Source organism: Echinococcus granulosus (assembly GCF_000524195.1).
Source record: "Echinococcus granulosus chromosome Unknown EG_S00212, whole genome shotgun sequence".
In the NCBI taxonomy this organism is placed as follows: Eukaryota; Metazoa; Platyhelminthes; class Cestoda; order Cyclophyllidea; family Taeniidae; genus Echinococcus; species Echinococcus granulosus.
This window is the reverse complement of record NW_020170592.1, coordinates 72,677-84,766: the sequence shown is the minus strand read 5'-3', so window position 1 is coordinate 84,766 and position 12,090 is coordinate 72,677. Positions and strand designations below refer to the sequence as shown.

The 12,090-nt window shown below is 43.0% G+C and overlaps 1 protein-coding gene across 1 annotated transcript; it reads right to left on the bottom strand. All coding sequences in view use genetic code 11, as the record gives it.

Annotated features, from left to right (window-relative positions):
• Positions 1-2,966: 2,966 nt before the first annotated feature.
• Positions 2,967-10,509, bottom strand: EGR_10363 (hypothetical protein; the record flags this gene model as incomplete). Its single annotated transcript, XM_024499612.1, has 3 exons — positions 2,967-3,466; positions 5,748-5,940; positions 9,703-10,509. The coding sequence occupies 3 exons, from the start codon at positions 10,507-10,509 to the stop codon at positions 2,967-2,969; spliced, it is 1,500 nt and encodes a 499-aa protein (XP_024345982.1).
• Between the last annotated feature and the right edge of the window lie 1,581 nt (positions 10,510-12,090).

Sequence of the window (12,090 nt, the reverse complement as noted above, 5' to 3'; positions counted from 1 at the left end):
AAATCAACCGATTTGTCACACACATTTGACAACAAATGATCGAACAATAATTTGACAATTTCATAATAACTCTTCATCTACCACACCTTTATGCACACAAGTTTTGCTTTCCCTGATTCAGAACAATTTTTTATTTCTTAAAAAATGGGGTCATTTTTTTTTTCCTACTCCCTACTTTGCAATGTTTTACGCTCTTTAAAACAACGTTTGCTTAGTTGCACAAACACCCACACGCAGAGACAAACGCGCACACACACGCTCACACATACATTGGAGGGTTGCGCAGGCTGCAACACGTCTACGGTGTGCACAACTCTCTCTCTCTCGGTGTGTGTGTGTGTGTGTGTGTGTGTGGTGCACATGCGTTCTCATTTCGAATAACTTGGTGCCACGTAAGAACATGCCGTCAATCATCCCACGCATATACACATACACTTGTATACGCAAGCTATTCTTGTCTTCTGAGACGACATCCAAGGCAGTGTGTGTGTGTGTGTCTGACTCTTCAACCACACCAAGTGACTTTACATCGTCATCGTTAGAGCCTTAAAGCGAGTTACTTAAACCGTGGCAAGTATTACACTAGGAGAGACAGGGACTGGGGGAAAAAAGGAGAAAAGGGAGCTGAATCCTATCTAACTTGGTGCTAGACAAGTGACGTGATGACGTAGAACGATGCTGGTGTCAGAAGGAGAAGGTGAAGTACGGGATAAACTCTCTCCACTAAGACTTCTTTGTGTACTTTACCTGTATACGTTCATGTGTATCCACCCAGTTCATGCACTAACACACCTGTGCCTCCATTTAGCTGGGTTTCTTTCTCACATCACACGCACACACAAACACACTCCAGCGGTGAATGATCAAACTACCTTTTTAACCACGACATTATGCATACTCATTGGAATAGAGGACGATGCAGGCAAACAAATGGGGCGGAGGGAGGAGGGGAGGGGGAAAAGGAATCCGAAGGAGCAATCACTCAAGCTTCACCTCTGCCAGGTGACAGGAGAGAGACAGTAATTTGTGTGATCAAGAAGCCCATTTATGGGAGGAGGTGATGACACTACACCTCAGGAGTTGCATTTGGGAAATCGACGATTAAGGAGGCGATGACTCACCAACAACCTACCTACTTTCAGTTGTGATTCAGCAAGTAAAGTCCACTTCGGCGGATTTCTATCAGTCGTTGCATCGCCAAGTGAGACATCTACCCACCGCCCTACCCACCTACCTTCACCCTGGGAGTGTAGTTTAACTCTTATCCACCGAAAAGTGGCATTGACAAGGTACCTCTTCAGAATTGTCTAATGGAAGGGATGCCCACCTCTCCTGCTCATTCTTCCTCGTTCTCCTCTAAAGCGACTATCTGATTGAATCAGGGGATGTTTGTTTCGTAGCCAATTGTTAAAAAGCATTAAAAAGCAAAATATCGAAACGACCTGTCAATTCTGGGGGTCTAATCATAAATGAATAGGGTATAATGGCGAGAAAGGCAACTTACACTTAGGTAGTTCATTGACAGAAAAGGGAACAATTTAAAGAAACATGGGAGAAACTACAAGCAGTCATGTAGCCAATCAAATTCCTGTGGTTATTTTTAAATCAAACCAAATCGACCTCAGGGTCACAATTTAAATGGCCTGACTGGGAAGCATTTAAGTCGACAAGCGAATTAGTACAATCTCCGAATGACCCTCCCCTTCAGAATATGATTTAGCTGGTTGGAAAGATGAAAAAAGTTGACTGAAACTGGGCTGTTACTACAAAAATTGGAGCACTTTAGGAGTTCAGAATTGACAGAAAGTGACATTTAACTAGACCCTCCCCATTTGATTAACACAGCTACTGAACCGGCCGATCATTTAAAGATCCGAATTAACTCCTCAAGTTGGTTGCAATTAATTTGTGAATCGACAGAGGCAAACACCTCATTACTTATCAGCCCAAGGTGGCAATACGATTGGTCCACAGGATGGCGAAACTGTAGTAAACTGCCCGAATACTTTAAAACAACACAAATCTCAAAAAGCTGACGCATGTAATCCCACGAATACCATCTGACTGGTGGGTAAGGTGGCAAACAGTACTAGTGAATCAAATCAATTCTCAATTTGACCTCTTTCAACTCTCAGGGTCGTAATCTGATTGGTCTGCAAGGCAGTAAAATCCCACCAAAGTAGCCTTGCCCCATCCCAAAATCCATAATATGATTATTTCATCGAACAGACAAAAAAAACAGGGAAAAAGAAGAGAGAAGAGAAACACGAGTGTAGTGCAAAGAGGCTTTGTTTTGTAGTCGATTGTAGCAACAAAATACCGATTATCAGCACAAAATGACTTAAAGAAAAGTAAGGCCGGAAGGTGTTTTGTGTATTCATGTTTGAGTGTTCGTGCGAGCAGAAAATTTTCAGAAGAGGAATAAAGTAAGATGGGATAGAAAGGACAAAGTGGAGAGGGCGGGGTACGTAATTAGGAAAGGAAACACAACCTAGAGTTCACGCTTCACTTTCTCATTTTACTTTCCTTGCTTCATTTCATCATTATCTTCAGCATTTTTGCTTAGTCTTCGTTACTGTGAAATACGACATTAAAAACACTCAAACAGTAAAAAAAGGCGGCCAAGAGAGAGGAGCAGGTAGATAAGGGGGGAGGGGAAGGAGAAGCATGTTCCTACCATTATTCTCTTCAAAGGGAAATAGATTTTGTGCAAAGGAATGTGCAATAACGCCGGTTGCTTTAGAGATCCCGCTTACTATCAGCAGACTGACAGGGTGATAAATTCAATCAAGCAGTTCCTGTTGCTGGTTGTAGTGGTGCCAAAGGAAGACAACTGGACGGTGTAGTTGAAAGCAATGCGGTGGTGGCGGAGATGGAAGAGGTGGGAGAGGCGAGAAACACGAAACCGTTAGCACCGAAGTTTTTCTTTGCTCTTTCTAAAAAACCACAGGAGTGTCCACTGTCAATCAGCTTGCCATCTCAGGTGCTGAGGCTAGAATGACAGGTGGATCGTGAACGACAGAAGCTGTTGCCGGCGCAGAATTGACTGCTGACGGCGGCGCGTACGCCTCTGAAGGAAGAGATGTGAGCATAGTTGATGTCGGAGCTAGTTGTATCGGTGCTACTGACGGCAGTGGTGGTGGTAGCGGAGGCTGCGGAGCTAGCGAAAGTCGCGGACTCTTCGCTAGCGGTGCACTTGCAGCAGCATAAGCGGCACTCCGACGACGATTCAGTGTAGACTGTCTGGAGCTGTTACCCGATGTGGTGGAGGAAGTGGAAGCGGTGATTGTGGAAGAGGAGGAGGCAGCGCCGGTGGCAGAGGAAGAACTTGGGTGCGATCGATCGGGATTCGTTGCAATCGTGCCAGAGGGAAGAACGCGACCAAAACGACGCTCGTCTTTGCATTTCTGCGCCATCCGAGCTCGAACTGCTGCTGCTGATTTGTTGAATCGACGACGCATTTTGGCTGGAAAAGGAAGGGTAGTAGGTTAGGATTGAGGGCACCCTCGACGGATCAGCGGATTTGTGGAGGGAAAAAAGATTCTCTCTGGGAAAGGGGTCGACACAGCCAGATTATCATATTTCCCCCTGGCGTCACACATACGTGACGCCCCGGTTTTCTCGCCTGACGTCCGGTTTCACGCGTATCCCACGTGTTCCCATGGCTACTTTGTGGTGACCAGTTGCCTTAGACCATGCGTCATACACCGATTGGTGGAGTTTAAAGAAATAAAGCAGATATGGTAACCAATCTGCTTCCGAGACCCTGGAAGTGAACGTGTTAGAAAGACTACTTTCGCTTAACAGTTGAATTCGTCCCACTGTCATTGAACTGAAGGGAGAATCGCACCTAGGGTGACTTACAAATAACTGTCAAATTGGATGATTTACAAGTTTACTTGAGCTGGAAGAAAGCACTTCCACATCCCAATGACATGAGGGTTCAAGAAGAGGACTTCCGCTTACCTCAAGCGGCTAAATGAATTCATTAAGTGCTGTAGACCTCAACTGATTCAACGAGAGATCTTTTTTTAAAATAGGTTCAGCTACTGAGTTGGCGACCAACATGACTAGAGGCTGCGTGACCAAGATCCATTCGCTTCTCCAAAGCTTTCAACGCCACCCCCCCTCCCCGAATCAGCCTGGGCAATGACCTGGTTTTATGATGAATGAAGGGATGGAGAGGCTGATTGTCATCCACTGTGAGCCGAGGAGAATGGCCAAAATGGCCGTTTAATGGCAGGGCATACGATGGGATGTACCGGTTGTTGAACTCAAAGCACCTAGGTGGCGATTTGAAGTGTGTAGTGGACTGGCGTCGTGGCAAGTTGGCAATGAGATGTCGCTGACACTTTGACCGATGGTTAAAAATCAGGAAAATGCACTTAGTTTAAGACTAATAGGACATCCTACATGCATCCACCAATCTGACCGCGACATATGGTTATCGCGTCCCGAATGTCACATATTTGTGACGTTGGGATCAAATAAGAAAAATAGAACGTCTCGGTAATGACAATTAAAAGGTTGCAGTTCCATTTATGCTATAGAGGTCAAGCAGTTGGTAGATGATGTAATAGAAGGGAAAAACCCGTCAAGTTGATCCAATAACACCTTGGGTGAGCTAACTGGTCTATGGAATAACCCACCGGATTAAAACAAGGGCGTATCCTTTTCATGCCATGACGACGAGAATCGACAAGACGATACTCTCTCCAAATCATGCAGGATTGAAAGCCCACTTCAATGAGCAAGTTCAGTTACAGGTACAGTGTTTCCTTTAATATCATTCAGCTCTTCGGAAACTCTATCCCGCTTTCTAAGGCTTCATTCAGGCAGATCTTATAAATGAAAAAGGAAAGGGGGATGCGGTAGAAAGGAGAGATAATCTTACCCAGGCAGCCAGAATTGCCAAATTTCAGTACAAAATAACGAACATTTGAACATCTTTCGGGTGGAATTCGAGCACCGATCCAATTTCCTTTCTTGGGAGCTTATTATCAAAATTTGTGACATAAAAGTCGTCAGTTTTCAGATTACGTAATTACGCAGAAATGAAAGACAGCACTCCTTAACCAATCAAATTGGCTGCTCTTAGACGCGCAGCACAAAGATCTGAAACGTATTTTAGGTTGAAATTGACGATACCTGTACAATCTTTAGCACTTAATTTCCTCTACTAGGAAGTAAATAAGTTACATCAATTTAAAAAGGACAATTTTCCTCCATAAGCATAGAACAGTGGATAGCATAATAAATTCGGTTACTTTCAACCAATCAAAACAGGCGAATTTCAGTTAAAAAGGAAACCTTCTAATTTGGAGACTTTCCAACGCGACAACTAAACAAGTCACTTTGTACCGTTTTTAGGTGCCCTTGTCAAAAAATTCTTCAATTCAAGAAGTGCTTCCCCTTTCAACCAATCAGAAGGGGCGGCTTTCTGTGCTACGTAAGTCGATTGAATGATTGGAGAATAAACGCTACTGAAGTGAGTTCAAAAGAACAGCATCAGAAGTAGCAGCCACAGAAGCAGCAGGAGCAGAAGCTACTATTGCCCTATCCACAAATTAAAGTGTGGGCCCCTCCCTCATCCAAGACCATGGAGGAGAAAATACCTGTCACTTTTAATTAACTTCAGCCTGTCACAAAGATGAGGAGGAGGATGAGGAAAAGGAGTACAAAAATGCCAGCACTCACATCTTACAACAGACAGGGTGGCTTGAAAAGAACCACTTTCTTTGACTTACTGACAACGTAGGCGACAAGGTTTGTGGGCAGACGTTCGCGCTGGGAGCCACCACGACCCAGCACGGTGGAATTGGCCATCTGATCGCGAGAAAAAAGGCAAGCCATTAGAGCGCATGTGGCCCGAGTCCACTCATTCGTTTCGACGTAGTACTTCCAGTGTCGACTGGACGTCACCTGGGGATTTTGGGTGAGCTGAAATGAACAAGGTGGAAGGTGGCTACCATCAGGAGGGATTCTAATCGGAGGAGTAGTGGTGGAAATTGTGCCACATAATCAGTTGATCAGCCTAGTTGAGGGAAATTTAACAACTTCTTTGCGGTTTACAGGCTAGTTGATCTGAGATGGCAAAGTATTAGGACATGTACCACCTATACGTAACGCCCCAATTTTCTCATCTAAGCCAAGTGTCATCGATATTTCACAATTTTTTTTCTTTTTCAAATAATTTTAGTCAGTGGTAGACAGATCAGTAGCTGTGGTGATCGTGAGGCCAAGGCCACTGGAGCGAACCTTCCACACTTCGGAAGTCTGGAGGCTCCGAGAAAAATTGATCAGAAACCAATCAATGGAAACCCGGGATTTTTCAAATGAATATTTCCAATGAAAAGGCTAGACAAAGACGAGAAAGAAAAAAATACAGAAAATTAGGCACACCAAAGACTGCCCCCTTTGCGTAAAAGTCACTCTCCGGCTTTTAAAACTCAATCAAATTTGACAAGATTGGCATAAACTAGTCTGAAGAGTCTATCCGATCACTCGCTCAGTCAGCTAATCGATCAAAAGCCGCAAAATTCGAAAAATCCGAAGATTTAAAATAAAAAGGAGGCAAAAAATGGTCACTCACTTACAAAAATACCCAAAACCTGAACACTCTAAGTGACATTTGTCTGGTAAAATAATCCACCAGTCGTAAGTCCATCCAGATGGATAAGAAATGGTGGACAAAAAAACAGGCCAAATAAACAAATTAGAGGAGAAAATGTTCCCCCCAGTGAGGGGCTACATTGAGATGTCAGTCAAAGTTTGCATGACCCTCAGCAAACCAATCAAAATGCCAAGAACGGATGCAACTAGGCGCCGATTGATCGATCGATCCATAAATCAATCGAACTAATCAATCGATAGAAAAAAATGTTCATTTAAGCAAAGTTTGCGAAATTTTTATCAAAAAATTAACACAAAATGGATGGAATAACAGTGCCAAAGGGTCATTTAACCGACAGAGGCGCCTTCATTACTCGTTCAGTGGGTGGAGGCTTCTCAAGCGCCTACTTAAAGAAAGGCGGCAGACAGTAGGGTAGTTAAAACATCTGCTATCTATCCTAAATTATGAACAAGTTGACGACAACGTAGAGATGATCTTCGAAAGAAAAAGGGAGGAGAAAATAGCAATACACTACTCAATGACAGGTGAAAAATTTTTTTTACATACACGAGAGGGTGTCGAGACGACTTCGGCAAATGGTTAGAAACCCCAATTCCCATCCCTCCCACTTCCCTACATCTTGACATTTTGGTGGTTACAAAGACAGCAGCAAACCTCGACAGGCGCCATATGCCATCGGAGCACATCTGCCACGCCTTGAATTATGGACGACGACGACCATGACAACAAAGTCTAGAGAGAGGGCCTACATAGGAAAATGTCCTACTGGTGTCACGTTAAACTTCAGAAGAAAGCAATCCGGTTTGTTATCGACTTTATAAGGTAGGAAAATTGGACATAAATGAGCCAATCAAAACGCTGAATTTGCGGAAGGGGTAAAAGAGGGTAAAATTTCACAAAAGACATTTTTTAAAGGACGAAAACTATCGACTTTTCTCAACAAGTCAAGCAAGTGCCGATGGGAAAAACTGTTCCGAAAGGGAGAATGAGAAGAGGAGGAAATGAGATTGTCCCCAACATCAAGCAGATTTGGAAACGACTAAATGACAAGTCATTGTCTTCAAGGTGGTAGACCAAAACAGTTGGTGAGATACGAGCGTGCCAAAATTGGCGACATGACGAAACAGGATACAAAAAGATAAATTAAACGGCAAAAACTACAGCCACAGAAAAATTGATACACCTAGGTGGCATGACAAGATCACGTCAACAAAGGTGCTGGTAACCGGATAAGTGAATGGGTGGGTGGATGCAGGAATGACTATACTCTTGGTGCCAGAGGTTAAGCACATGACACAAAAGGCAAATTAATTAGCACGGCCACCAATTTCAGCATAGTGAGCGTCACAGTCAAATGTTCATATGAAAATAAAAACTTTTTAATCCGATTGGCTGTTATAGTTCCACACCACCGATGTAATTGCCCTGCCTTTATTCTCACCTTAGATGACTCCAAACGCCTGCCTTTCATTGCCTCCTCAACCACAGAATAAGTCAACGCAAGTTGATAGTGTTTCAGTTATTTGCCACTTTGACAGGAAGAGATTGACAAGTTTGATCGATTATCAACCGGTCATTCACTTTCAAGGTGAGGAAACGAGATGACAGTCTTGTCTAAATTGATTCATTACGGATACTTGATAAGTCCTCCACCGATTTTCAAACAACAGTAACAATCAACAATCGATTGCATCGAACTTTGACCCAACCAGCAAATAGCTAATAGAAACACACCAGTTACACCCAACAATCAACGAAAAAGATTTGCCGAAAATTCCCCATCAGTTATTAGCAGAAAAGTTGGTTAGTAATTTCACTTCAGAGGAATAACAAAAAAATTCCGTGTTCGCAAGACACTGCCACAGCGTGAAGAATCCACTGTCTCTTTATTTTCAATCCAAAGCCAACAGATAAGTACACGAAGGACGCTAGCAATGTGCAGCGACTGGAATAGAATAAAAAAGTGAAGTAAAAAACAAAAAAAGAAGAGGGGGAAAAAGAGAACCGGGACTGTATGTGCATCAGAATGTAGGAAAAAAAGCGAAACAAAGGACAAGATTTGGTCTTTTCCGTTATGATGGGATAGAGCCCCACTTCAGGCGTATTGAATCCCACACAGAGGTGAGAAAGAAGAGGAGGGAAGAGGAGCCGTAATAAGCCTTCAAAAGAAGGAAAGAAGGCAAGAAAGGAAGGAGAAGGCAGAAAAGGAAGTTAAGTACACAAATAAAGACCGGAGACACCATTCAACTTCTGGCCACCTCCTAATCAATGCGCTTGGTTGGGTGCTAATTAGCATTCACAACTTCGGCGGTGTTGTCATAACAACACGCATAAACTGAGTTGCACACATCAACACCAACAGCAACAAACTTTTCGTATTTCCCTCTTTTCCGTCAAGAGAAGTGAATGAACCAATTTTAACAGTGCACAGGATGTTACAACGACTACCGCCCCAGAGAAGCCACGATCAGACAATTGGCTCCTCAGACTGCTTTTCCTTTACTCTTCTTTTGCAGAATCTTTCCATTTTTCAGTCGCTTAGCTTCCAGAATTGCTGGTAAAGAATAAGTGATCAGCAAAAAAAATGGAGGGTGTGTGCGTCGACGAACTAAGTAGGAACAGCTGAAAGTACACAAATGTCGAAGAGTTCAAAATAAATAGACAGAGTCGAGGAGTTGAACTACATCAAAGCACAGCTAAATTAGGCAAATTAGGCGACAATAAATTTGCATTAATTAGTAGCACTAATCTCTTGAAAGTGTACCAGGTAAATAAGATCAGGCAGTAGATGTTACGAGTGGAAAGGAAACAGCCGAAAAGGAAGTAACGAAATTGTTCTCCGTCTTTCAAGTCGATCAAAAATCAAACCACCGCTACAAAAGTGTGCACAAGGGAATGACGTCACTTTGCCTGCGTGTGTGTGTGCAAACATGGTAAATTAAGCAGACTAAACAAGAGAGAGCTGAAGGGCTCATTTACGAAGTCCAATGAATCAATAGGGCAGCAGACAGTGCAGCGCATTTATTTCCTCGAAATTGATAATCCTGAAAGTAAAATATGCGCATTACCATGTCATCGATCTCCTTGACATCCTCCTCTGATAATTCATACAATCCGTCATCTGAACCAGATGAAGGAACAGCTGCCTGTCTCTGGTCTTCATGCCGTCGACTGTTTGGAGTGGAAGAGGTAGTGGTGTTGTTAAGGCTGTTGATGCCACTGTGATGACCGGCGTTGGGCATAACAGGAGCCTGAGAAACAGTTTTTATCGTGTATCCAATCTCAGATGTAGGTGGATAGGTGGGAATAGTGTCCGAGCGCACTGACACCATTGAATCCGTGGACATGGTGGACTCACTAGCCGGACCGCCGTCTACATAGCCAATGGGATCAGCCGTAGAAGGCGCTAGGGTAGCAGCAGAAGTGGAAGGAGGAGGTTGAGAAACAGATTGAAGGAAAAAAGATCCACTTTCTGGACCACGAGGACAGCTAGTAGGGGATGAGACGGGAATGGGATTGAGGTAGGCCGTCATCGGAATAGCAGCTGTGGAAGTCACAGAAATCTGTTGCTGTTGATGCTGCTGCAGTGGCTGTGGACAGCCAGAAACGGCCCAGTAGGGATCACCGGCATGATATCGGACGGGTTGAGCCTGGGCAGAGAAAGTGGGATGATAGGGATTTTTTGAAAGAACTATAACTCCGGATTGGGGAGCCGCGGAGGCTAGAGGCACACTGGTGGTCTCGGGATGGACGTAGCTGGGTTGAGAGAAATTCGGGTCCTCTGTCAAATCATAGGCGACTGCGAGGGCGGCTCCCAGACCCAAGCTACCAGCGGAAGTCTCATTTGCATTTTGTGGTTCCGTTATAGATTCCATTTAGAGGTCTGAAAATAAGCATAGTTTCCTACGACACCCATTCTTGACTGCAGTGAATGCAATGGGTTGGGACATTATAAATGGGAAAGCGGTAACAACAATGCTCTTAGGTTCGCAATGTTAAGCAAAATTATTAGAGGAAAATTATTAACTAAGCAATTTGGTAAATGACTCATAAAGTTAAAGTAGGCTCACGTGAGCATATAAAAAGCTGATTTTCCAATATGCTTTACTTAAATTAACCTTAGACGAGGAATACGCAAACCGCGCTTCTGTGTGCGGCAGAGATTTACCACCGAATAATAGAAGTGCTGATTCCTAATTGGCCGGCAATTATAAGCAGGTAGCCTTCAAGGCCAAATTTGCTTAGTAAAGTCTTAAATTATAGATGTGTTAAAAAGCGTATAAGTCAGGAACTAGAGGCAGCACAATACTGCTTTTTACCAAACCATTTTTGCTAAACGCGTTTAAGCATTTTGCAAAAAATTTCTTTGGATTTAAGAAACCTACCCTGCCAAACCCAATGTATTGAAATACCTGAATAAAATAAGATTGTAAGAGATTTTCCGGTTTCAATTACAGCTACAAATATGTAAAATGGATAAGTTATCAAGAAACCCCAAAAAGGGCCAAAATTATTGGTATTTTGCCCTCTAATGTTGAAATAGGTGTAAGCTAGTTCCAAATTTTTTATCAAAGAAAAATAATGGCAATGTTAATGCTTCCTAGCCTAACCATTTCCCTTACCATAGTAATACAGACTACAAATTAAACACACCTAATAGGTACTCGGAGGTGTTGCGTTTTCTTGCACAAATTCTCAGACCTTTAAGTGTTTAGTAATTTGGGGTAGTAAAACTTCTTCAATTATTAAAAAGCCAAACTTTTGATTTTGTAACTTAGAATTAGTGCTGCTTGCACATTGCGACACAAATTAACCGATTTTAACTGCCCTAAGCATGCCAGGGCCTTTTCATACCTCAAATAAACCTAAAATAATTGGGAATGATTTTTAGAAGGTTCCACGATGTAAAACCAACTGATAAACACATACATCTTAAGTTCGACGTCCTTTCGTTAAGGTTAGATAAACGCATTTCTAACACTATAATAATTATGATGGTCAGACAAACAGGTAATTAAATAGATTCACTAGGCTTCTGGCTTATTATGGAAAATGTCAGACTTTGGCAGTAAAGCTGGAGGTCTTCTTGATGGACGTGAAGGGGGTTCATTTGGTGAAACTTGCAACAGCAGCGGAACTGGACGAAGTAGAGACACCTGGGAAAGGAGATTCCGTGCATAGTTCGTATTCAAAAGTCCCGCCTCAAAGAGGGCCGTTGAAAGGCGGGTTCGATAATCACGTTGTAATTGGGTTTCTGTGAATGTTGTGATGGGTTTATCAGTATTGCTTGAGACCTTTAACACATTTGGAAAGTCTGCCTCCTCCTTAATAATGGCTGATGCTTCCAAATGATGTCTCCATGCCTAAAAGTCAAGTGACAAAAGTCAACGAGTGAGCAATAGCCATCAAAGAACATCAGAGTGTCTTTAACTCGTATGTGGCAAATCGGTTGATTC